Source organism: Gopherus flavomarginatus, chromosome 10 (genome assembly GCF_025201925.1).
Source record: "Gopherus flavomarginatus isolate rGopFla2 chromosome 10, rGopFla2.mat.asm, whole genome shotgun sequence".
Taxonomy (NCBI): Eukaryota; Metazoa; Chordata; order Testudines; family Testudinidae; genus Gopherus; species Gopherus flavomarginatus.
In genome coordinates, this window is record NC_066626.1 from 64627036 (window position 1) to 64653482 (window position 26447).

The 26447-nt window shown below is 40.9% G+C and overlaps 1 protein-coding gene across 5 annotated transcripts in view; it reads right to left on the reverse strand.

Annotated features, from left to right (window-relative positions):
- The window catches only part of MGAT5 (alpha-1,6-mannosylglycoprotein 6-beta-N-acetylglucosaminyltransferase), a 257920-nt gene that overhangs the window by 32425 nt on the left and 199048 nt on the right, over positions 1-26447 (reverse strand). For all 5 annotated transcript variants that reach the window (XR_007768282.1, XR_007768280.1, XR_007768281.1 and 2 more), the window contains exon 12: positions 7554-7703. Coding sequence is in view for 1 of the 5 variants with exons in the window: in XM_050916018.1 (XP_050771975.1) it covers positions 7554-7703 (150 nt within the window). In the remaining 4 variants the exon portion in view is untranslated. The remainder of the gene's footprint in view (positions 1-7553; positions 7704-26447) is intronic.

The window sequence follows — 26447 nt, forward strand, 5'->3', positions numbered from 1 at the left end:
CAGATCATACTCCAAGTGTTACAGTTCCATAAAACCACAAAACTTTACAAAGCTTTGTGTCTCTCTCTCTCATTAATATCCTTTGCTTACCTAGAAAGTTTAATCTATTCTCTGGCACTGATAGGTTTATCACCCTTTGTGTGCATCAATACTTAACTATTTTATAATACATTCTATTCTGAACTGCAGAAAGAGAGATGGCCCAGAGCTGAGAGGCTCACAACAATGGAGTGTAACTCAGATACATTTTTCTCACACACACGAAAAGCTCACTGGATAAGTACAGTCCTCTTGTAAATGAAAAAAACACCTTTAGAATAGGTTCCCTCCACTGTGAAATTCATGGAACCAAAAATATAGCACTGTGCTCCCAATAAGCTTCTTTTAACTATACTGCTGTGTGAACTGCAGCATGAGAAAGTTAATAAGTCTGCTTGGTTAACGTTGCCTACACAATAGCTGAACATGATTTCTGTTTTAGAGATTGTTACACTTGGCAGCCAAATGTTAACAAGACACTCCTTATGTTATTATAGTTGTATGGAAACTGGAATTTCTATTCTGCAGGAAATTTCTCATTTCTAAAAAAAATTTTGTTCGGAATCAGAATGAAAAGTTAGAGTCATGAAATTTTCCATATGAGGGGGGGGGGTGGAGTGGACATGAGAGACGCATGATGGACATTTTCAAAGAATTCTGGTTGGAAGAACAAAAATTTAATTTTTAAAAACATTTCCAATCTGATCTCCCCAACTGCCTTCCTGGCAGCCTAAGTAGTCTAGGAGCCTGAGTTATGCAGGAAAGCAGCAACAGAATCCCCATGTTCCCAACAGAAGATTTTAATTCCGTCCAATCAGCATTTTCCAACAGGAAACTGTTCAGTCAAAAAATTTGAGGTCTAGCTATTATGCACTACATCAACCATACACTTAAGCTAGCCATTTTATAAATTTTCCCTATTTGAGAAATGCCTCTTTTGAAAGGCATTTTCAAATTCTGATCTATAAACCGCATAATATAGTGGCAGCTTCAAGCTCTTGATGATGATTGTGAGAGACTAAGAACTGTTTCAGATGTTTCAACCATATATTTGGGGCTTGCAAAGCAGTGATCGAAAAATCACAATTTAGTGGTCATCTACTGCCAGCAAGTTAAAGTAGTATGGACTGGATGAATGGACTATAAGGTGGATAGAAAGCTGGCTAGATTGTCAGGCTCAAGAGGTAGTGATCAACGGCTTGATGTCTAGTTGGCAGCTGGTATCAAGCGGAGTTGCCCAGGGGTTGGTTTTGTTCAACATCTTTACTAATGATCTGGATAATGGTATGAATTGCATCCTCAGCAAGTTCGCAGATGACACTAAGGCCACGTCCACACTACAGAGTAAAATCGAAATTAATAAAATCTATTTTATAAAACAGGTTTTATAAAATCGATTTTACGCGTCCACACTAGGGCATATTACTTCGGTGGTGTGCGTCCATGGTCCCAGGCTACCATCGATTTCCGGAGCGGTGCACTCTGGGTAGCTCAGTAAAAGAATGGGACCAATAACTTCGATTTCCGTCCACACTAACCCTAAATCGATATAGTAATATCGATTTTAGGGTTACTCCTCTCGTTGAGCAGGAGTACAGAAATCGATTTTAAGACTCCTTAAAATCGATTTTAAGTGCCTTGTAGTGTGGACGGGTACAGCGTTAAATCGATTTAACGCTGTTTAAATCGATTTAACGCTGTAGTGTGGACCAGGCCTAAGCTAGAGGGGGAGAGGTAGATACACTGGAGGGTAGGGATAGGGTCCAGAGTGACCTAGACAAATTGGAGAATTGGACCAAAAGAAATCTGATAAGATTCAACAAGGACACGTGCAGAGTCCTACACTTAGAAAGGAAGAATCCCATGCACCGCTACAGGCTGGGGATCGACTGGCTAAGCAGCAGTTCTGCAGAAAACGACCTGGGGATTACAGTGGATGAAAAGTTGGATATCAGTCAGCAGCGTGTGCCTGTTGCCAAGAAGGCCAACACCATATTGGGCTGTATTGGACCATTGCCAGCAGATCGAGGGAAGTGATTATTCCCCTCTATTCAGCACTGGTGAGGCCACACCTGGAGTACTGCATTCAGTTTTGGGTCCCCCACTACAAGAAGGATATGGACAAATTGGAGAGTCCAGCAGAGGGAAACAAAAATGATCAGGGGGCTAGGGCACATGACTTACGAGGAGAGGCTGAGGGAAGTGCAGTTATTTAGTCTGAAGAAAAGAAGAGTGAATGGGGATTAAATAGCAGCCTTCAACTACCTGAAGTGGGGTTCCAAAAAGGATGGAGCTCAACTGTTCTCAGTGGTGGCAGATGACAGAATGAGAAGCAATGGTCTCAAGTTGCAGTGGGGGAGGTCTCGGTTGCATATTAGGAAACACTATTTCACTAGGAAGGTGGTGAAGCACTGGAATGGATTACCTAGGGAGGTGATGGAATCTTCATCCTTAGAGGTTTAAGGCCCAGCTTGACAGAGCCCTGGCTGGGATGATTTAGTTGGGGATTGGTCCTGCTTTGAGCAGGGGGTTGGACTAGATGACCTCCTGAGGTCCCTTCCAAACCTGACATTCTATGATTCTTGGAACATGTTGAAGACATTGGATCTAGTTTGAGATGGAAAAAATTTTGAGGGTGCTCCATACTGCCATATTTGTGGGCATCTGTATTTTGTGATGGACTTAATTATAATTTGTACTGATCTCTGACTTTTCAAGAACAGAATCCTTGTTTGAGGCTTTGCACTAATTGGGAAGTACAATACTGGATTTCACAGCAATGAAAGAATGTGGCTGGCCCTTTATGTCTGAAATCTTATGCTCAGAAATGAAACTTTTGAAGCTGAAAGTGTCTCTGAAGGTATATTATAATTTTAGAGGCTTGAAGCTGCAATTGAACATATAGATATCAGCGTCACCATTGGCTATAGCAGTCATTATTCAAATGCTTTTGGTGTCCTGACTATATACTATGATTTAGTGAGCAGAGGAACATAACTGAACCATTAACAATTTGCTAGACCACTTTATGCAGGTATTGCACAAGGAAGAAGGGGGAGGAGTGGCTTCTTCCTGTGCCTACACTTAAATAGGATTAGAGGAACGTGCACATATATGTTATAAGACAGGGGTCAGCAACCTTTCAGAAGTGGTGTGCCAAGTCTTCATTTATTCACTCTAATTTAATGTTTCGCGTGCCGGTAATACAGTTTAATGTTTTTTAGAAGGTCTCAGTCTATATATTATATAACTAAATTAGTGTTGTATTGTAAAATAAACAAGGTTTTCAAAACGTTTAAGAAGCTCCATTTAAAATAAAATTAAAATGTTCATCTTATGCTGCCAGCCTGCTCAGCCCACTGCTGGTCTGGGGTTCTGTTCACCTAGGCCGGCAGCGGGCTGAGCAAGGCCTGCAGCTGGGACCCCGGCTGGCAAGGGTCCGGCAGCCAGAACTCCAGACCAACAGCAGGCCATGCGGGGCCAGCGGCCGGGACTCAGAGGGATGAGGGCGAGAGTCAGGGCTGGGAGCTGGGTATGTGGGCGGATGCAGGTGTCAGAGCAGAGGGGAGCCTGGGTATGTGTGGGGGTGCCAGAGTAAGGGCTAGAGGACTGGGTGACTGCCCCCCTAAGAACTCCCAACCCCCCTGCTCCTTGTCTCCTGACTACCCTCTCCTGGAACCCCTGCCCCAACTGCCCCCCAGGACACCAACCCCTATCTAAGCCTCCCTGTTCCTTGTCCCCGGACTAGACCCTACCCCTTAGCAATCCTCTGACTGCCCTGACCCTTTTCCACACCCCCGTCCCCAGCCAGACCCCCGGGACTCCCATGCCCTATCCAACCGCTCCCTGCTCCCTGACAGGATCCCCAGAACGCTCAACCCATCCAACCCCCCGATCCCTGCCTGCCCCAACCCCTCTCCACACCCCTGCCTCCTGACAGGACCCCCAGAACTCTCAACTCATCCAACCCCCCCAACTCCTTGTCCCCTGACCACCCCCTCCAGAGACCCCTCATCCTAACTGCCCCCCCAGGACCCTCCTTGCTCTCAGTTCCCTGACTGCCCTGACCCCTATCCACCCCCCACCCCCTGACAGACCCTGGGACTCCCATGCCCCATCCAACCCCCTCTGCTCCCTGAGTACCCCGTCCAGAGACCCACCCCTCATCCAACCCATCCTGTCCCCTGACTGCCTCCACCTCTTATTCAACCCCCCCCAGCCCTGGACCCCTTACCATGAGGGTCCACACAGAGCTAGACACGCTGCTCTGTGGGAGCACACAGCCCCGCCCCTCAGAGTGCTGCGCGCGGCGGTGACAGAGCTCCGGTTGAGTGGGAAGCGTGTCAGCCTCTCCGTGGAGCCAAACGCTGCCCCGCGGGAGCACGCAGCCCCAACGCACAGAGTGCTGCGTGCGGCGGCAGGGCTCCAGGGGAGGGGACAAGGCAGGGGAGGGGCCAGCAGCTTGCTTCGCTTGGCCTGGCACTCCGGCCCGGGAGCGCGGACCCCGCGGCTTGCCGTGACGAGAGAGTGGGGCCATTTGCCAGCCCGTGCGCATAGCTATGCTTCTGCTCCCGGCCCCTGCGGGGGAGCGGAGCGCAGAGGACAGCAGGCCGAGCTGGGCAGGGTTTTTTAGTGGCATGCTGGAGTCCCGGCAGGCTCCAGCGTGCCATTAAAAATTGGCTTGCGTGCTATCTTTGGCACGTGTGCCATAGGTTGCCGACCCCTGTTATAAGATTTGTTAAGCTACCAGATCATGTCTTTCAGGATATATTGCTTTTGGGGGAAATACTGTTCTCACTATCCTTTAGCAATGGAATGTTAGAATGTGGGGTTTCCATGATTAACTAGTACAAACAAGCCAGCCCACCAAGATGCAACAAACCAGCTGATGCAGATACAAGTGAATAGTCGTAGAGAAGGTGTTTTATAATCATGAGAAGCTATTCGCTCCTGCCCTAAAGGAAAGCCATGAACAAAATATTCAAATACACAGTCACAGTGAACACTAACAGCAAACAGTAGTGGAGGACTAATTTAGTACTGTGATCAGATCACATACAGATTTCAAGCCAGGTGACCAGTCACTGTATTACTGATGAGATACTAATTGTAGACATTAGATTTTTTTTATTTAAATCTGACTACTTTATAAATCTCAGTTCCCACTCTCAATCTCAGGCTGCTGTTATTTATTTTTTATTAAAGCAAGCATAAAGCTAAATATATTAGAGCAACTAAATGTCAGACATACTAAAAATAAGAGAAATGACAACCCACATCCTAACAGCCCATAAAAGAATCAACACACATCTCATTTGGTCATGACATCAGCAAGACATTTCATTCTGATTGACTTGAGAATGAGACAAGACCCTAAAAATTGGAACAAGAAGATCTGATGTCTTAGCTACCTGCCATTTTTTTCCTTCTGTTAGCCTGGCTATGTACAAGCAAGCAAATCCTTTGTTTAAGAGAACTTTGATAATTATCAAATATCAAATTATCAAACACCAAACATTATCGAAAAATATTTGAAAAATAGAAAGACTTATTTGAAAGATGTCACTAATGTGATTTTAAAGATATAATTTAAAGAAGCAAAGATTATATTTGAAGAGATTATTTAAAAACAGATGTAACAGGCTAGCATTTCAATACTGGTCTCAAGAACCTACCGCTTCATTTGAGAAACATAGCAAACTCTCAAAACTACAGTGTCAGGGAAGAAACAAAGCAGAGCAATAATGTGGAAACTTTCAAACTCTCACAAATCCTTGTAGATTTTTGCAAGCTGCAATGCAGGGATCCAACATTTTTAAAGACTTCAATACTTTGGCACAATGATAGTGACATTTTATATTACTTCTTTCATCCAGACAGATCTCATGAGCACTTTACAAATAGTCCCTTCCATTTAATTCCGTCACTAATCAATCTGATCAATGTAATTTGAACCAAAATATCAGAAGCCAAATCATATAAAAACAAAACCCAACTCCCACCTTTTATTTTGACAATACTAGACTATCATTATTGGATGATTCAATAATAGCTATGTAAAACTGCTTAATAATGAAAATTAGGATTTTTAGTGTAATACAAGTAAAAAGGAGCCCCAGGAAGACTCATATTACTGAAGAATGATTATAAGTAAAAACTTAGTTATAAGACATTATAAACAGTGTCATGTGCTATGCAAATTGTGATAAGCATCCTGGAAGTTAAATAAGCTGTTGAACGTGAGTTCGGTTTTAACCAGTAAAGAGAACAAATTTAACTGGAGAGATTTATGCTCTGGTTATTATTAAAATGTCAATATTTACCTACAGTGGAACCCATGATTAACACAATAATTTCAAATTCTAAATGCAGGGGAAAGCTGTCGTGATCTCAGGTACATTTGTGTGGCAAATATAGGTACATGCTGACTTTTTAAATGGTAACATTGTATGTGTATGCAGAAAGTACATATACACAGTGATTGTCTTTAAAACAAAAGAAAATTTTCCCATAGCCACTGCACAGAAATGCGAGGCTACCAGTGTTTTCCCCTATACTTTGAATAGGAGATCTCTGTGATAAACTGCATAGCATGACTGAAAGGAGCTTACTTTTTAATGGCTTCTGCTGTAACAGTGCACAGCAACAAATCATCAACAATGGGGAAGAAAGTGGAAAGGCCCCATACATTCCATTCTGCAAATTTAAGATCACAAAACGTTTCCTTCACAAACTCACTGACTGAAAATTACACATTTTATTTGAACCTGATCCACTAAAAAGTTTTTATGCTTCAAATTCTCCTCCTAAAAATAGATTATTATAGCCTGCATAAACCTGTCTAAGGGTAAGGTAATTGAATGGAAAATTGGAAAAAAGTATTCCAACCTCTGAGGAAAAAAGTTTATTTAAATGTGTACATTGCTCTTATCTTAACTTTAGTTCAGACATAGACCATGGGACCATAGGCCAAAAAAACACTTTAAAAGTCTCTCTCTGAGCTCACGTGGAGCTGCGGAAGTAAGTGAAAGGAGAATTAAATGCTTTTTATCACTACAGAGGGATGTGACTCCAGGTTAAAGTCATTGGTAGGGCAGTGTACAAGAGCCTCCAGTGCAGTTGTCAGATAGCACCTAGTTTTAAATTGTGGATTTAAAAATGAACTAAATTCTCACAGATGATCATCTTTTTGCTCTGTTTATCAGTTACAAAAAAGGAAAAATGAGTTTAGGGATATTTTGAAACTGATTTTAAGAAGTCTCTCCTAGGCTGGATGGCATGAGCCAAGTTTTCTGTAAGTGGCTGCCAGTTTGTCAAGCATATGCACAGTTGTTAGGGCAATCTTAGGTGCTTGTTCATATCCAAAGGCCAGGTTAAATTCCCTTTTATTTGGCTGTGTGTTTCTAAAGCCCCTTAATGCAGGTGTCAGCTAATGGCAAGATGGCATTTGAGTTCTTTAGGTACAGTAATTCTTTAGTGGTTTTAGTGTTTTCCCCTCTTGGCAATAAACTTACTTTTGTTTCTCTCAGCAGAAACTGCAAATCTCGCCCACTAAGGATGCCATGGTTTTTCACGTAGCTGGGCATATGGACAGTACTTGTCCCGTGGACAGTTCCATGGACTTCCATGTAGGTATGAATGATGTCCAAATAAGCCTTCTTATCCTATAAAATAAAACAAAGTTTGTTTTAGTCTTTACAAACAAACTAAGAAGTGATTCTGTCCTAATCAGAACTGGCTATCTACCTAAACAATGTCTCAAAGCCCTAAATGAAAGAAGGCCAGTGGTTCTCATCTTTCATAACCACATCTTTGACATAAGACTTGATAGTATATTATATGATTAGCATTTTAAAGTCTTAATTTCAATAAGTTTTGTGCTAGTTTGCAATACAGACAGCCTGCTCCTGTTGGACACAACTCAATGGGAAAATTGCTATTAATTTCAAGGGAGCACAACCAGGCCCTCAAACCATAATAACTAAGACAATACATTTTTACAAGACAGAAATGTTTTCAGTTCACTTCTACACATAATAAACTCAATTTTGTAACCCACACTTATTCCACTTTCATTGGACTACTTATGCAAGCGGTCAGCACTTTTGCACAGTCGTGCAAAAAACAGTTACCAAGTTTGGCTTAAAAAAATGGGTTAGAAGAGTTGTTAACGTATTTCTGTCAGGAACTCAATATAATTGGCCTTGGCTCATCCTCACTGTGAAGAAAGAAGGAGTTCTTCTTATCTCACTAGTGCCATGTCTCTACTTTCTCTCAAGATTTGGACATAGGACTAGACTGTATGGAGGCTTAACACCAAGAAACAAATGTCTTGTCTCTTTGGTGCCAGGACATTTCTAGGCTTGTATTTTCCACCCTACTTGATTTGTCATAGGCAACCTCTACACACCATTATTTGACAGCTATCTATAGGAAAGTTGGCCAACGGTGATATTGAAGTTCCCTCGAGGGGAAGGAGACTAGGAAAATCCTATTACCTGGAAGCCTGGGACAGTAAGACACACAGCCTAGACAAGTGACATTTTATAATGTACTGCTTACCAAAAACGGACGTGCATTAAGTATTCAGTGCAGCCAATCTGAGGCTTGAAAATAAAAGATGGTTTCTAGCTTTAGCTTCCTCTGTGGTTGGGTAACACTTGCAGGGAAGTGGACAACTTGCTCTTTCATAGCCTCCCCCATTGATAAATGTCTCTGATCAGCCAGTTGTGCCCCATAATACATTTTAGGAAGAATGCACTGGCTAATTATTATTTATGTCAACAAAAATATTGAGAGAACCAAACTTTCTTGTCTGATAACTAAATCCAAGATCCAGATTGTCCTTGTACAAATCAACATATGAAAAAGGCTTTTGTACTCTGGAGGACGGAAAAAGGCAGGGATGAAGGAGCTATCCAACTCTGGCAGCTGCTGCTTAGTCTCTACAAAACCTTAAAGCCACATAAAATACTGTATAAGCCACAAGATAGTTAATTCAAAGGCTATCTAGACAATAATAATAATTAAGTACAGTTAAGTACTACTTCCTACAATCCCAACAACTCAAAAATATTTCATTAGGATTAGGGACAGGGAAAGGCAGAGAGTATAATGAATAAACTCACTTGAGAGAAAGGTTTCACACAGTATATTACAGTAAATGAAACAGCAAAGCAGAATTTACATTCTTAATATTGGCTGAGAAAACTCAAAGTCATGCATAAACAGAGTTCTGAAAAGCCAATTTTCAAGCATAAGAATAGTAAACAGATAATAATGCTTAGCTCTTATATAGTGTTTTTCATTATTAGATCCCAAAACATTTCACAAGGGAGGTCAGTATCTCTATCCCCATTTTACAGAGGGGGAAAATGAGGCACAGAGAAGTGAAATGACTTGCGCAAGATCACCCAGCAAACTCGTAGGAGAGCTGGAAATAGAATTTAGGTCTTCTGAGACTTTTTAAAAATTATTTTTTCCACTGACTGTTAAAGGTGCCTGACTCACACCACTTCCGCTGTGACCAGGAAGGACCTCTTCCAGGGCTAAAAGGGCGTTCTGTCTCCATGCTTATTGTCAAAGGCTTTTTCCTGAGGCGCCTCCTCCCTTTTATTGATTCAGCCTTGCTCTGTGGTCGGAAATCTTTAATGGGTACCCAGGTTCAAACCAAAGCAATGCAGGGTCATTGTCTTGTCTAACTTCAAAAAGGGTACCTTCCCCTACTCAAGGCCTCAGCCACGATTCAAGTGCTCATCAGCTGGGGTGGATTAATGCATCAGCCCATTGCGAATACAGTCATGAAATTCAGAAGATCCCAGAAATTAGAGGTGGAAGGGACCTACACTATTAGTTCATCTCCATCTCTGGTTCTTGGTTGTGTACTTACTAGCATTTTGTCTCAAGCTATGAGGCTTTCACCACTTTCCTTGGAAGACCATTATGAAATACTGTATAGACTTCAACGCTCCTGGCCTCCCACAGATGTCAAAATTGAGGAAACAGAGGCAAAGCGACTTAATGGAGTCCACACAAGAAGTCAGTGGCCAAGTCAGGAATAGAACACTCAGTCCCTTCCCAATTCCCAAACCCATGCTCAGCTGTCATGAAATTATGCTTATAAAACTGCCCTCTCATTCTCTGTTCTGTCCTAAATAATTCCTCTCACTGGTGTTCACACCCTTCAAATAACTGTAAATGTATGTCCCTCTTTAGTTATCTTTGAATACAGCAGTACATATTTAATGACTTCTACATTTTTCCCCACAGGTGAATCCATTTGTTGTTCTTTTCTGAACTTTAATTTCTCAATACATGTGTGGTAAGGAGGTGCCCAGTACTGAACATGACATGCTAGGAGCAATTATGCCACAGCTATATTCTATTATGTGTATTACAAGAGCACCCTAATTGAGGCTGGCGCTCCATTGTGATGGGCAATGAACACACAGTAGGAAACAGTCCCTAATGGAACAGCTTTCAATCTAAAGAGACAAGACAAACAAAAGGTTGGAAGAGAAACAGAGACATAGAATTGAAGTGACTTTCTCAGTGCCACAACAACAGGTGAATGGAACAGCTTTCAGTAGATGCTTTGTCTTATCTCAAGTCCTATTCCAGCAGCCTTCAAAACGGGCTATGTTCTCTTTTGAGGCAGTGATAGACACATAGACTCATAGACTCCAGGGTCAGAAGGGACCAATGTGATCATCTAGTCCGACCCCCTGCACAAAGCAGGCCACAGAACCCTACTCATCCACTTCTATAACAAACCCTTAACTTACGTCCGAGTTATTGAAGTCTTCAAATTGTGGTTTGAAGACCTCAAGCTGCAGAGAATCCACCAGCAAGTGATCCATGCCCCACGCTGCAGAGGTAGGCAAAAAACCTCCAGGGCCTCTGCCAATCTGCCCTGGGAGGAAAATTCCTTCCCGACCCCAAATATGGTGATCAGCTAAACCCTGAGCATGTGGGCAAGACTCACCAGCCAGCACTCAGAAAAGAATTCTCTGCATTCTCTGTGATATAATACAACATCTCTGAGCGCGTAGCCCCAAATTATTTTGGCTTTTTCCTGCTGCATTGAATGAAAACTCATGTCTAATTTGCTATCCAATATCACCCTAAATACCTGTAGAACTAAGCTCCAGGGCCCTATCTCCCATTGGAAGTTAGTTTTTTTTTGGTTTTGTTTTTTTTTTTTTTTTTGCTTTATGACCTACAGGCTACATATAAATAACACATAAAAGAACAAACCAAACCTTCAATACATGCGAGATATTATTCTCAACAACGAGATAAAGAAAACACAGAGTTGGCTAGAATAAAATGCCATGGTATCGTTTATTTCTTTAGATATTTACAATTATAGCTTAAGGCTATATATGTAGTATTATTAGCAACTCAAATAATATATTTAGTGCCTGGAAATAATAGCTTCAGGTGAATTATGTACTTTAAAATACCACAGGGATAAGCCAACTAGGTTACACTAGCAATAAAATATAACATGAAGCGCCCTGCTGTACCACTGCGACTTACATATTATTCTCACAGTATGTTTTTCATTTGTAAACGATCTTTATTTTTTAAAATAGTGCCTTACAAGAGTAAGTGCTTTGCAAAAGGTTAAATCTCATCACGCTCCACTGAGGAAGGCACTTCAAGTATTATCCTTTTATTAGAAGCAAACTGAGCAGAGATGTTAAGTGACTTGCCCAAGGTCATGCAGTAAATCATTGGAAAAGCAGGCAACAGAAACCAAGAGCTTGGATTTCCAGTCTCTGTTGCCATTATTAGTTAACATGAACACATTGCTATCTGAAAAATGCAGACTTCAAAATTAACCAAGTACGTAAGAACCCCAAATTCCTAGTGTTTATAAAGTAGAATATACACAATTGAAAAGCGAGATAGGACTTAGGATCAGATATATCTCACACGGTAAATGAAAAGAGCTTCCTGAAAATAAGAGAATACTAACATTTAGAAAATAACTTTACTAGTCAAAATGCTCACAATGGGTTTGGAGTTTTTGGGGGTGGATTACAGAAATCCCTTTGATGTAGGCTTTTCTTTCAAGTTGCAGAACTACAAATTGTAAAACCCATTCCTGTTTTCTTAATGCAGTTGAGGTTTACTGATAGTGGCATATCTTAATCCACTGTGCCTGCCTAAACAAAGTCCAGGAGTTATGGTTCAGTGTTTTAAAGGTGAAAATAGATAAGCATAGGTATTAATGAAAACATAATCTGCCAACTGTAGAAACAATAATAAACTCACCTTGAAAATCTTATCAGCAAAAGTCATATAGTGTACACTATAAATAAAACCATGATAATATGAATATATTGTAAGTGGCAGAGAAAAAACAGCTAAAAAGAAAAATAGATGGATTTCCCCAAAACGTTACTGATTTCAGAGAAATAAATAGTTACCCAGGTCTTACACAGCACATTTCTTCTTAAAATAAAAACACACACAAGTTATCCAGTCTTCACAGCTCCTCCTAGAGGCTCCTAAAGAACCATACACATTATTCCATTTCAGAGATATAGCAACAGAAGAACCGAGGCCAGAGGCCAGATTATCAAAAGGTATTTAGGTACCTAAAGATGCAAATAGAGACGCAGTGGGATTTTCAAAAGTGCCTAATTCCCATTGAAATCTCTCTCTTTAGTGAACTTTTCCATTATGAAAATACAATGGGGTATATATAAGACTCTTATTCGCACTGTCATCTCAAGCCAATTCTCCAATTCCTCCTATTGCGCAACAGAAGTACACTTTTTCCACTGTGAGTTGTCTTCTTCAGAAGCAATTCTACAGAAGCAATTTTCCCACAAAACAGAATAAAAAAGGTAGGAGATGGAATAAACATAAAAATTCTTCTAAAGAAGCAATAGGAAAGATACTGTATAAAATATAAACCATTCCTTGATGCTGCCAGAATGTCTGTATTTATTAACAGACTTCAAAATCACTGAATGTGTCCCAATTTGTTTATGTAGTGTAGTTGTAGCAGTACCAGTCCCAGGATATGAAATAGACAAGTGGGTGAGGTAATTTTTTTTTTTTTGGACCAACTTCTGTTGGTGACAGACAAGCTTTTACATTACCTTATCCACCTAGTCTCTCCATTTGTTTAATTATTCCATTCATATTCTGCCAACTGAGTTGGTTATTAAAGCCATTCTGCTTTGGAAGAAGTATTCTTTTTTGCCTGTGTCAATTAAATCTTCCTAGATCTACGGTCTGTTTCTTCATATAATTATTTTGAAATATGGTCAGGAAAATAAACGCCCACAACATATTGTACAACTTTTATTTTTCTGAACAGTAGGAAAATATTAGAAAATTATTCTTAATAAATTTGAAAAATTTAACCAAATGTATTATTATATAGAGAATTCAGTAAAACATCTAAGATTTAGGTAGGAAAATACACAATCATATACAAGTAGATGTTTTTAAGATGACTTTTATAGTTACATTAAGTGGATTTCTCCCTCCCTCCAACATTTGATATTATAGCAGTGAAATATTTTTTCTAACAAAGAGACAATACAAGCTTCTGCACACTGCTAAGACAATGCACTTCAATTCTGACGTTTTGCAAGCACAAAATATGAATACTTTAAGGTTAAGTAATTTAATTCCTTTCTTCAATAAACCATGCAATACTAATGTTCTAAATCAAAGAAAACTACCAGAATGAAATGCACCTCATTTTGATGCTTAATTTACTGGAACAAAAATATTAAAATATTTTGTTATAATGTAGAGTTAGTGCATTTTTTATATTTTAACAAATGAGCAGTTCTCCCCATAATGTGACAGTAAAATGAATGTGAGGTAAATACCTAAAACCTACTGAATTTGATTTTTAAATGGGTTTGAAACCTTTATTTAAGCTTAGAAAAGGAAAATGTTGTTTCTGAAAATAATACATTCTCTAATGCAGGGACAGACAAAGTTTTTGGCCTGAGGACCACATCTGGGAATAGAAATTGTATGGCAGGCCACGAATGCTCACAAAATTGCGGTTGGGGTGCGGGCTCTGGGATGGACCAGAAATGAGGAGTTCAGGGTGGGGGGGGGGCTCTGGGACTGGGGAGTGGGTGCAGAGGGTGGGGTGAGGGCTCTGGCTGGGGTGTGGGAAGGGTGCAGGCTCTGGCTGAGGATGTGGGCTCGGGGGTGGGGCTGGGGATGAGGGGTTTGGGGTGCAGGAGGCTGCCCTGGGCTGAGATCGATGGGTTTGGAGGCCAGGAATGGGATCAGGCCTGGGGCAGGGGGTTGGGGTGTGGGGAGAGGCTCAGGGTCCAGGCGGCACTTACCTCAAGTGGCTCCCAGAAGCAGTGGCATGTCCCTTCTCCGGCTCCTATGTGGAGGTGCAGCCAGGCGCTCTGCATGCCGCCCCATCCACAGGCACCGCCCCTGCAGCTCCCAGTGGCTGCCATTACCGACCAATGGATGTTGCAAGGGCAGTGTGCAGAGTGGAGGTCCCTGGCTGCCCCTATGAATAGGAACCAGAGTAAGGGCCATACCACTGCTTCTGGGAGCTAGGATGACCAGATGAGGGATGTGAAATATCGGAACGCGTGGGGATGTGTGTGAGTGCGCGCGCTGGCAGAGCAACAAAAAACACCAAGAGCCGGTGACGGAGGAAGAAACAAAACAAAAAATCTAGAGCCACCAAAGCACAGGAAAAATTGGTGAGGGCTGAGCACCCACCGGCAGTTCTACGCCCCGCCCCCCCGCACCAGTTCACCTTCACTCTGCCTCCACCTCCCCTGAGCTGGCTGCCGCGTCCCGCTTCTCCCGCCTCTCTCCAGCACTTGCGCTGCCATACAGCTGATTAGCACAAGCCTGGGAGGGATAGGTGAGGAGGAGGAATGCAGTGTGCTTGGGGAAGAGGCAGGGCCAAGGCGGGAATTTGGGGAGAGATCTAATAGGGCAGTGAGGCGGCGAGGCTGGGGACGGGGATTTGGGGAGGGATCCAATGGGGGAGGGAGGGGTGGAGTCAGGGTGGAGTCCGGGTTGGAGTTGGGGTGAGGGGGCGTGGGCCCCCTCCGCCTGTGAGCTGGAGGGCAAAATATCGGGACAATTCGTGTCCTGACTATGGGACAAACAAGCAAATATAGGGACGTCTGGTCACCCTACCGGGAGCTGCGTGGCACGCACCCTGACTGGAGCGTCAGAGGGGGGCCATGCCACTGTTTCTGGGAGCCATGGGAAGCGGCCCCTGACCCTGGAGTGAGGCAAGCAATAACAATGATTAGGCTCCTGGTAAGCAAGAATTTCACTAATGATGAAAACTTTGAGGATCTTTAGTCATTGTTCTTCAGTTTTCACCATTTAGCCTTCTGGAATGAACCGCAGAAGTAAAAAACATGTTGCCAACATATATTTCTCAGTGCATAGAGATAAAGGTAAATTTGTCATACCTGCGAACAGTTATTCTGCTAGTTCCTCCTATTTCAAGTCTGACTATAGCATATAGCAACAGGTGGCAAGAGAGATCAACTGAGATGTATTATATTTTCCTTCATTATGAGCCCCCAATGACAACCATTTCACAGCACACAACCCCCAAATCTAAATATTTTCTGGCCTAAAATATTTGAGAAGTGCACAGGAAGGTGTAGCAATAATTCACATGTACAACACATATGGCAAAGTTTAGAAATTCACTGGAGAGATGTGCACATCAGAACGAGCAGATAGGTATCCTCAAAACCTAGACACCAGAATAGGACTAATCTGGGAAGAACAATTAGGTTCCTTGTTCAGTTCAGATTTCTCATCAGACTCTTTAACCAGTCTGGAGTAAACCCAGTGGAACCCCTTCGAATACTCCAAAGCTCTCAGGCAGGAAAAATAATTCAAACAAAAACATGTTCTATTCCATTGGCGCTTGACAGCACAGCTGGCATCACTTTCTCATAAAATGAGTTGTAACTCTCTTCAGCTTTACCACAGAGATTATTCAGGGCAGGTCTTCTAGTGAAGGCCATGCAGAGTCATTGCTGTTTCCATAACAAACAAGAGCAGCCAGATTACTCATCAAGGAAATCCTGTTAATATTTGCAAAAACATGGTGCAGAAAATGCTGTAAATCATAATGCTAAACATTTATCTTGTTGGAAAAGTATTTATGAAAGCAAGATAGAATAATTAATTTGATTCTCTGTTCTTGTTTGTGCTACTCTGAGACAGTAAGGAATATGTCCTTTGAACCTTGTATCCAAAAACAATTCCCATCACTTGAACTAAGGATGATTTTCTATTTATTTTCAAGAGTGCTAGTACCAGAAGCAACTAGCACTAGTTATTTTTCCAGCTTTGTAACCAGTAAGGTACAAGACTACTGCAAAAAACCTCAGAAGTACCGTTATTTGGTCTTTTGACAAAAAAAATCTGTCTCTTCTTATGGTAATAATGAATTTCTCAGTTCTGGTATATATTTTGGGGAAGCTCCATTCTCTCTCAAAATAATTTATTCCACTTGATGAAAGGGGCAATTCTTAGCAAGAATTTGGTCAAAGCAAGACTAATCCTCACATCTACACTACCTGCTACGCTTTCTTAACACAGTAATCTACATATGCAACAAAACTGTGTCTATGCAAAAAAAATGGGCGATGACAGTATCATCATCTTCAGAAATAGCCCTGATTTTAGGGGCAACACTGAACCTTATTTTTGTGTTACTATTCCAAGTGTTACCCTTTATCTTCAATTATTGTTTGTAATTTATTGGAACACAGATTTCCCAGAAACCACGGTCTCCGCTCTTTAGAATATTGTCCAATGGCAGAGAGACTGGGAACAATCATTATAGGCGACAGTCTTCCTGAAAGTGCCCAGGCCAACCCTTCTCTCTCTAAAATGGTCACTGTCCAGGGAGCAAATATAATTCCCTTCAGCTATGCACAGTACTCTGTACAGTAAAAACACACACAAATCCCTTCTTGACTTCTAGTACCAACTGGGTAAACAGAGGTTAATTTAATCCAGCCTCTGCCATCTCAGATATTTGGTCAACTGTAGAGAAAAGCCGAGGCCAGAACCGCAAGCCTGAAACGCGTCTATAAACTTTGAAATAGCCCAGCAAAGACCTTCATTGCTAGGGCTCATCTGTAATCAAGAAGGAGCCCAGGGATGTCCAGGTATATTTACTTGTAGATCCCTTGCTCCTGAAGGAAAATAAAACAGGGGAGTTCCTGAGGCATAAAGGGAAGGGAAACCTCCTTCCTCCAAATCTGTTATGTTCTAGACCTCTCTAGAGGTCCAAACTGAATAAGTATCCACCATAACTAAGATGCCCAAATTCAGGAAAGTACCTACATTCAAGGTAGCACTTAAATACATGCTTGAGTAGTTTCCTGAATCAGGACCTAAGTCTAAACATAAATAATGTAGCATCCAAAATAGAATTCATTCCTCAGATAATCTAGTTTTTAAAAAGTAATGGATACTTAAACTCAAATGAGTTATTAGAAATATTAGCTGGCCTACCTGTACCATTGTGAAGGGCTGTATGGTATAGCCTACACACACTGTTTCTGTTTGCAGAGTGAGCTCCTATAGATTGGAAAGGGCTGATTTGTAATAGGCACTATAGCTTGAAGAGTTACTCATGGGAAGAGATGTGAAACAAACAAAAAGTAAGCAAGCTTTTAAAAAAAACAAAACTATTGTCCAAAAAAAATATAGCAAGCCAACCAAAACCCTTCCCTAAAGTCAAGTGAAACTTCTGAGTAACTGGAAAAATGACAGTCTCCCTTCTGTTTCCTGTACAGATGCACCCTCAATTTGTTCCTTCCATAAAACATACTCCTTTCTTCTCCTGCCCAGAAAACCACAAACCAAACCAAACCCCACAAGCCTTCTTAAGCTACTTTAAACTGTAAACCCTTATTTAGTTTGTGATCTGCTTGGGTCAGACCCTGTTTTCTCATTTGACTATAAAGCACCAAAAAATACACACATACACATCTGTATAGACAAAATACAGATCTCACAGATGTGTCCATGTCTCTGTGCATTTTAACTTTCTCCTTTTCATTTTATTTGTCTGGGTTAAACTAAATGCTCCTTGGGACAAGTGTCCTGGAAAGTGTCATATAAATTAAAAAATAAAATAAAAATCTACAATCGCTTTTTTATTTTTTACATCAATGTCACAAATAACCATGGATTTTTGCAAATTCAAAGACACTGCATAAAGGAAACTATCAAAATTGGTGTACCAAGCTTAATGTATAATTAACTAACCTGTTGCAAGTGCATTAGAAAATACAGATCGATAAATAAATCAGGATCTGCAGTTTGAAAGTCAATTCATTATCACTTTTAATTTCAACATCCTTTCAATTCACTGCTTGGTGCTTCCTTACAGCATCTTGTTATCTACAAATGTATTTCATCCAAAATCATTTAACTGGATGCCACCAGGTTTTTTGTCTTGTGTTTTGGTTCTCTCCAAAATAAAGTGAAGTAAAAGCAGATTCCAGACTACTGGCTGTGAATGCAAAATTGACTTGTTCAGTTCTTGGCACAGGTTTTAATCAGAGTGGCTCAGTCTCTCCTTTTCTGTTGCTCATAGTGCAAACTAGGCTTACAGCATTAAAATCACATCAAAAAGCAGCAAATGATTTCTTCTCATTCCCAAAATGGGAAGTTCTACTAGCTTTTAGTCATTTTATTCGACAGCTACAATAAACTTGCCATTTAAGAAAGACACTTTTGTTGATCATTGCGCACAGAACTGTTATTACTTTATGCCAACTATTTCTATCTACTTTTAAAAGCCTTATGATAAAGCCTTTCACATCAAAGGAATGGAATGACAACCATCTTTCCCTAAGGCACTGTCAACAGGAAGATATAGCCTGAAGGGTTGAAGTCTTAAACTGGGTAAATTAAAATTTCAGAAGTAGAATGCTGCTGTAATAATAAATGGAAGCATGACACAAAGAAAACTGAAGTCTCCTTTTACTCTGCTTGAAGCTGGTGCAGTAAAGGCATCAACTTAAACTTGCTTTAATTTCAATTTGGCAGCCTAGATTATGACAAATTTTCATGATTTTAAATTATTCAGGTCACCTTCACATAATATTAGTCTCATTCACCACTGAACCACTAAACAACATTATGTTCACAATCACAGGCCAATTATGTTAGAGAACAATTAATCAGAGCCCTTGTTTGCCTGGTGGTCCTTGTAGTTCAAATTGTAAAACATATGGAGACTAGTTTGTGGTCCCAGGTTTAGTTTCCCTTATTAAAAATGAGAACGTGACAGTTTTTATAAACTTTTATTAGTGCAATTTTAAAAAACAAGAATTGCTGTTGTAGGTGTTGGCACATGCCCTGAATGTACCCCTTTCATCTTTCAGAAGTCCTAATACCTGGACGTTTATTTGTCCTATGCCAGATCGAAGGTAGGTGGAAGCCCGATATCTGCCTTATGTTAAGATTACGCCACACTCTAAAGTTGTCCTAACCAGAGAATATGCGGTTTTAAGAAAGAACCACTTTAATTTTCAAAACAGAAGACAAGCTAGGAATGCAAAACAAGAGTACAAATGATGCACTTTGGTGCATGAACACTGTGGAGAAACTAGAGTTATTTGTGAGAGAGAGACGTATAGCAGAACTCCGTTTATCCGACCCTCCATAATCCGGCTCTCCGTTTTAACTGGACAACTAGCATACACAGGCCCAGAAAAGGGTGCTCTCTCGTGGGGCCACTAGATGGTGATACAGCATTGCACTTTCCTATTTTCTGGTTTATGTGGATTTTGATTATCCCATCTAGCTCTAGTCCCAATTAGATCAGATAAATGGGTTTCTGCTGTACTGTTTTGATTTATAACAGTGTTTACCTTATGAAATTAATAAACACCATGTGTGTCCCCAGAGGGAACAGAGTCTTGGGGTTGGTCAGGGTATTGATAATGGGATGAAGAGTTTTTCATCTTTATATTGTCAATTCAAATCCAACCCAAGCTGGAAGTGACTGAAGTCATTACTATGATGATGAGAAGGAGATTCAGAAGTCTGTGTTAAATGAGCTAGTAACCTCAATACAGTTCCAGGTAAGCAGCTGTCCCCATCACAAAAACTACATCAAATGCCACAACTGTTTGCAGTCTCAGCTGAGGTGCCAATGACTGAATGGGAAAGAGTCTTAGCTAAAAGAATTAAGGGACATTAGAAAGGCAATCCAGGGAAACATGCCAATGGCTGTGCATTTTCTATTCTAGGAAACGGAGATTTCCGTCTCCAGAGCTACTGGTCTGGTGCATTTCACAAAAAATGCTTTTTTTAAAAATGAGTCATCATGTAGGTTATCTTCAATCTGCGCGCCCTTCAAACACTGCCTTCTTCATAACCATTCCTTGTTGATTTTATCATGAAGAGGCGTTTTGTTTTTTTTCCTATGCAAGTTAAAAGGAGGTTAACTATAGTGGTATTCCCAACCCTGCCGTAAAGAAAAAATACTAGTCCAAAACATTTTACTAAAACTACAGTAAGGTAATCTACTAAAATGTAGGAATAGTAAAATTCTTCTAAGATACTGACAGGGTTTGGAATTATTACTGGAGACGAGTGGACTATTTATAAAGGCATCCCAGCATCCATTGCTACGTAATGTGGAGAAACCAGTAGCTATGCTGAAGCATACACCTGGATGACCGTTATCACTTAACGTCCAAGTTCAGCAAAAGAAAATTTTAACACACATGGGAATAACATGGTGGATGAGGAAGTAGGGCAACCAGCTCCCCCAGTCTATTTTAGATCTCTGTCATGTGGACTGAATTCGGTAGTCACATTTTAATCTGGTTCCATGTGTTAGTACAGTAGCCCGGGTGCACAGTCAGATTAAAAAATGTATAAGGTCCTGTAAGTTAATAATATCACACACTCATTCACAATGATCTTATAATATAAATAAGAAACAGCCTTGGGGAATCACTGGTGTAGAAGTGCTAGCTGAAGTCATATGAGGAAATCAAATGACATGGAAAATATCAAGATACAAGAGTTAAGGTCAGATTACAGAGCATCCAAGGAAATCAAGAAATGAGAGAAGGGAAAATGAGATGCCATTTAAAAGAGATGCTGAGAGAGTGGGTCAGCAAAGTATACTCCTGGGGGAAGTCTGTGTCACTGTGCATATGCAGAATTTATGTCCCCTGCAGATTTCTTTGCTTCTCCACAGAAAAATGACTTTCTGATGGGGCGCAATGGGAAGCCACCAAGAGGGTCATGCAACCCTCCCCAGCAATATGTTTCAGGTGCCCAGCGCAGCCAGCAGAGAGGTAAATCACTGTGGGGCAGGACGGCAGGACTGGGGAAGACCTGGCTGGAGGCTCCTACCCTGTGCCAGGCTCAGCTGCTAGTCTCGGCTGAGCTGGGGAGGACAGATCTTCCTCTTTCCTTGCACAGCATCCGGGCTCCATGTCAGACCAACCCCCAGATTTCTCCCCTGGCAGTAGGAAGCTCTGCAAACTCCCTCCCCCCACCTCTGTGCAGCCAGTTTCCTGTCCTCCTCAATGCCATGCTGGAGCCTCCGCATTTATTTGACAAACAAAATTTGCAGAATTTTTAACTTTTTGGAAAAATTTTTATTTGGTGGCACAGAATGCCCTCAAGAGTAAAAGTAGGAGAACCAAGGGTGCATAATGTCAGGGAAATCAAGTTTAGAGAGAAAACAGAGGAGGAGATAGATCAGCCCTGTCAAAGAATGAGAACAGAAGTGTCTTTTTAATTTAACTAAGAGAAGGTCAGTAGTAACCTTAGTAAGGACTGTTTGTGAAGGCAGGAGAGAGTGAGCGTAAGCCAGACTCGATGGGATCCAGGAGAGAGCTGGAGGAGAGGAAGTGAAGGCAATTAGAGCATGCTCTAGGATCTGAGAGACAAGGGGAAGAAGGGAGGCAGGACACTAAACTGAAGCTCGTTCAGCAGCAGGACTTGGTTAAAATGGGAGAAGAGAGAGGAATCATACAGAGCAGAAATGGCTCCACGAAAAAGGGAGGGAGACAAATAGATGGAACAAAAGGATGACAGGAGGCAAACAGCAATGCAGGGGGATAAAAATTGAAAGCTTAGGGGCAAAAAGTTAAAAAGAGTAGATTTCAGAGTCATAGCAGCAGAGATGAGAAGAGGGTAGAAATGGAGCAAGAGAAGAGATAGGTTGGATGCCAGTGGGATCTTGGCCTGGACACGAGGGAAGACATAAAAGAGCAGGTGCTAGAAAGAAGGATTAAGAGAATTGAAGGTGAAGAGGAGTTAAAGGGAGCTGACAGCATAAGAACTGGTCAGGGAGGAGAAGTAAAGCTCTTAAAAAGAAAGAGGGCAGAACTGAAAGATAAAAGAGTTCATTTAACGTTGAGCGAGTCAGTAGGAGCACAGCGAAAGAGTGGGGTGGAGGAAGTGAGTGCAGGGGAAGAGAGAGTTGGGATGTGGTGCTTGTGAAAGTTACATCCTGTTAGCTGATAGTCTTACTCAATATTACAGGACTGCATTAATTCACTGTACTGGTATGCAGTTCTGTGGAAAGAAAATCGAAATAAGCAGAACATTTGATAGCTGAGCCATGCTAACGCTAAATTTAAAAAACACTATAATTTAAGGAAGACTAGCGTAATAAAAATTAATTTTTAATAAAACATCTCCAACTATTCATTTAAAATTTGATGTCTGCAAGATGATTTACAAATGCACAGCCATATGTATGGCTTTTGTTTACTTCTTTTGCTCGTCTGTTTCCTTCCATATATATTCTATGAAAGCAAGTAGGCCTGTCTGAAGAATTGTGACAGTTAAAATGGCTGCCTCCCTCAAGACAAGCCACAATTGCCATAGGAAGACAGGATCTGAGCTGCTATCTGATAGTACTGGCATAAATTTCAGTTGATAAATTAGGCAATAACTGTGGTGTAAATTTGGACGGAAAAGTGGATGATGAGCAAGGATGATGTCTGCATTTGTAGGGAGTTAAAAGGAGATTTTTCTCCCTACATCTACTGGCTTCAAAACTGATAAGTACAATGAAAGTATGCTATAAATACAATGTGTAAGAACACTGTAAAAGGAGGGGAAAGGGCAAGCTCATGGTCAGCAGCAATCTCTAATAACCATGGAAGTTCTAGCTTGGAAGGCTGATCTTTACTAAAAAAAATCCCCTGAACTTTTCTTCCAATCAGTACCTACAGAGAATCCACAGAGGCGGAAAAAAAGTCCTTTACATACTATTTAAGGTAGGGATAGTGTTCAGTGAGAATACTACTAGCTCAGTTTTTTGAAATATACTAAAAAGGAAACTAAATATGTAATAACCCCAAATCTTCCAAAAAAATTACATGGACAATAACCATTTATGAAGAATACTCATCTGTCAAAAAGCACTGGGTGTTCACTGGCTGTAATTATAAAAGTATTTTTATGCGAATTGTGGTTGAATATATTACATTGTAATTTTCCTGGAGTGATTTCCTCAAAGATACATAGGAATGTAGGGCTGGAAGGAGCCTCACGAAGTCAAATCCAGCCTCCTGGGATGAGGCAGGACCCAGTAAAACTTGACCATCCCTGAAAGATGTTTGCCGAACCTGTTCCTAAAAACCTCCAATGATGGTAATTTCACATTCTCCCTTGGAAGCCTATTCCAGAGGTTAGCTACCCCTTAGAGTTGGAAAGTTCTTCCTAATACCTAACCTAAATCTTCCTTGCTGAAGATTAAGCCCATTACTTCTTGTCCTTCCTTCCATGGACATGGAGAACAATTGATCATTGTCCTCTTTATAAGAGCCTTTAACATATTTGAAGATCATTATCATGTCTCTTCTCAGTTTTCTTTTCTCAATAATAAACATGCCCAGGCATTTTTAACCTTTCTTCATAGATCAGGTTTTCTAAACCTGACATCATTTTTGTTGCTTTCCTTTGGATTCTCTCTAATTTGTTCACACCTTTCTTAAAGTGTGGTGCCCAAAACTGGATACAATATTTCAGCTGAGGCCTCGCTGGTGCTAAGTACAGTGGGAGGATTACCTCCTGTGATTAAACATATGACCTTCCAGTTAATACACTGCAGAATGATATTAGCTTTTTTTGAAGCTGCACCACATTGCTGACACGTGTTCAACTCATGATCCACTAAAACTCAAGACTGCATATTCCATATTCAGATATTTTCCAAAACAGAATACAAAAAATTCTGGCGCCCCCCACTCCCCGCACGCTGGAAACTACAAAACATATAAAAGACTATTTAAAATGCATTGCATATTTTTTCTTTCTTGGATTAGAGATGAGGTTGTGAGCGGCATGAGACAAATAGCCTGATAGCCATATGGGAATTGGGAAGGCACCTGCAAGCCTCAAAGTATTTCTTTTTAGTTGTGGTATTCTATGATTATAGCCAATTCTATTTCACTTAGATGAGGGAGAAGTGCTATGGGCTTCACTCACATTCTACATAGTTGTCCTGTTCTGATCAGGCAGACAGTGTTCTCTCTTCAGTTATTTATACTGCCCTGAACTCCAGACAGAAAGTCACTTGAAGGTCACCCAAGTTTCCCTCATTTTTCCACACCAAATTTTAGTCTCTCTCAGCAGCCTTTCATACAGTTGATCGCAACACAAGCTAAGAACAGACGTGTCCATCTTGCTAACCATTGCACTCCACAACTGATGTACAGGGATCGCCTTTAGAGATTTAGAAAAACTGTACCATTACTGCGCTGGGAAATAAAAGGGTCCGAAGTACAGTCTAGAGGTTAAAGGGGAATATGAATGAGAGCCTGCAACAGAATCCCGATCTTGTGGCCTTCAGCAAGTTACTTAAGATATCCAGATCTCTGTTACTCTGTTTGTAAATGCCACCTGGCTCACATGGCTGTAGCAATGATGGGGTGTAAGCGGGATCCTGGGGGGCAGGGCACGCTGAGATTACTCAGCTAGGGCAAACTGCTAAGAATGGAGCAGGCAATCTGCAAAGCTGGTGGTTATTCTGATACTTAGATCTATCAAGCTCACAACAAAACAGCCTCTATAATACCTTACTGGTTACCCAAAAGCTGAAAACACAGTTCCCTCAAAGAAACCCAGCCTTGGGCTCCCTCCCAGACAGGCAAATCAAATATGATGAAGATTACTGAAAATCTTGTTCACCATAAAAAAGTTCTACCAATCAAAAGGATTGGACACATTACCCACCAAGTTAATGAATACTTCAGATCTTACCCAAAGACATGCTTACAGCCAATTCTTATTAACTAAAATTTATTAAAAAAGAAAAAAAAGAGTATTGGTTAAAAGATCATTATACATACAGACATGAACAGAGTCCTTAGGTCAGCTTAATAAGAGAGATGGTAAGCTTTAGAATTACAAAAAGTCCTTTTCAGAATCAGTTCATCAGCTTATAGTCCTATGTCCAAATATTCAATATCAGAGCAGTCCAAATGGGACTGGAGATCTCAGTCTCACAACTCAAACTTCCCCCTGAATAAAGCTTAAGCAGATCTGAGATGAAAGAATCAGGTCCCAAGAGTTTTGAATAAGAGATTTTTGCAGGCACTTGACAGCGTCAGTGTTGGGTGAACAATAGGCTTTTGAAGTAACCTTCTACACCTCTACCTCAATATAACGCTGTCCTTGGGAGCCAAAAAATCTTACCGTGTTACAGGTGAAACCGTGTTATATTGAACTTGCTTTGATCCACCGGAGTGCGCAGTTCCCCTCCCCCTGAGCACTGCTTTACCGCGTTATATCCAAATTCGTGTTATATTGGTGTTATATCAAGGTAGCGGTGTATTTCCTAAGCATTATCGGTAATTAGCTACATGGATTAACAAAGTAATTGCCTATCTCACACCATTTGCAGGTGATATACTATATACTTCAAAGAGAAATCAAGGCAGTGATATCAGTATATTTATAGTTCATTTAAATGTTAAGATCTTTGGATCTCTGAATTAACAGAACACAGCACAGACAGGAACTGTTTGGTTACATTGTTACCCCCTAAAAATATATATGTAATCACACAAAAAACATGATCATTAACTACTACTGTCTCCAAAGGTTGAATCAAGGTCAATTAGCCTTCAAGTTGCTTAACCCTTTTTGGCCCTGTGTCACCTGGGGGTATGGGAATTATACCAGCTCCATAATGCCATGTATCAGGATTCTACTTTAATTTGTAGTTCTGTTCTGACGTCACTCTGAAATGGCAGTGTGCTGTCCAATATTTATTGTCTCAATTATTTCAGTTCAAATCCGTTTAGTTTACAAGTCAACTGAAGTTGCTTTTAACTGCCAATCCTGCAAACTCAGCTTGGAAGTCAAAATGGCTCTCTCTTTCTTCTGTATCATCCTCAGTAATG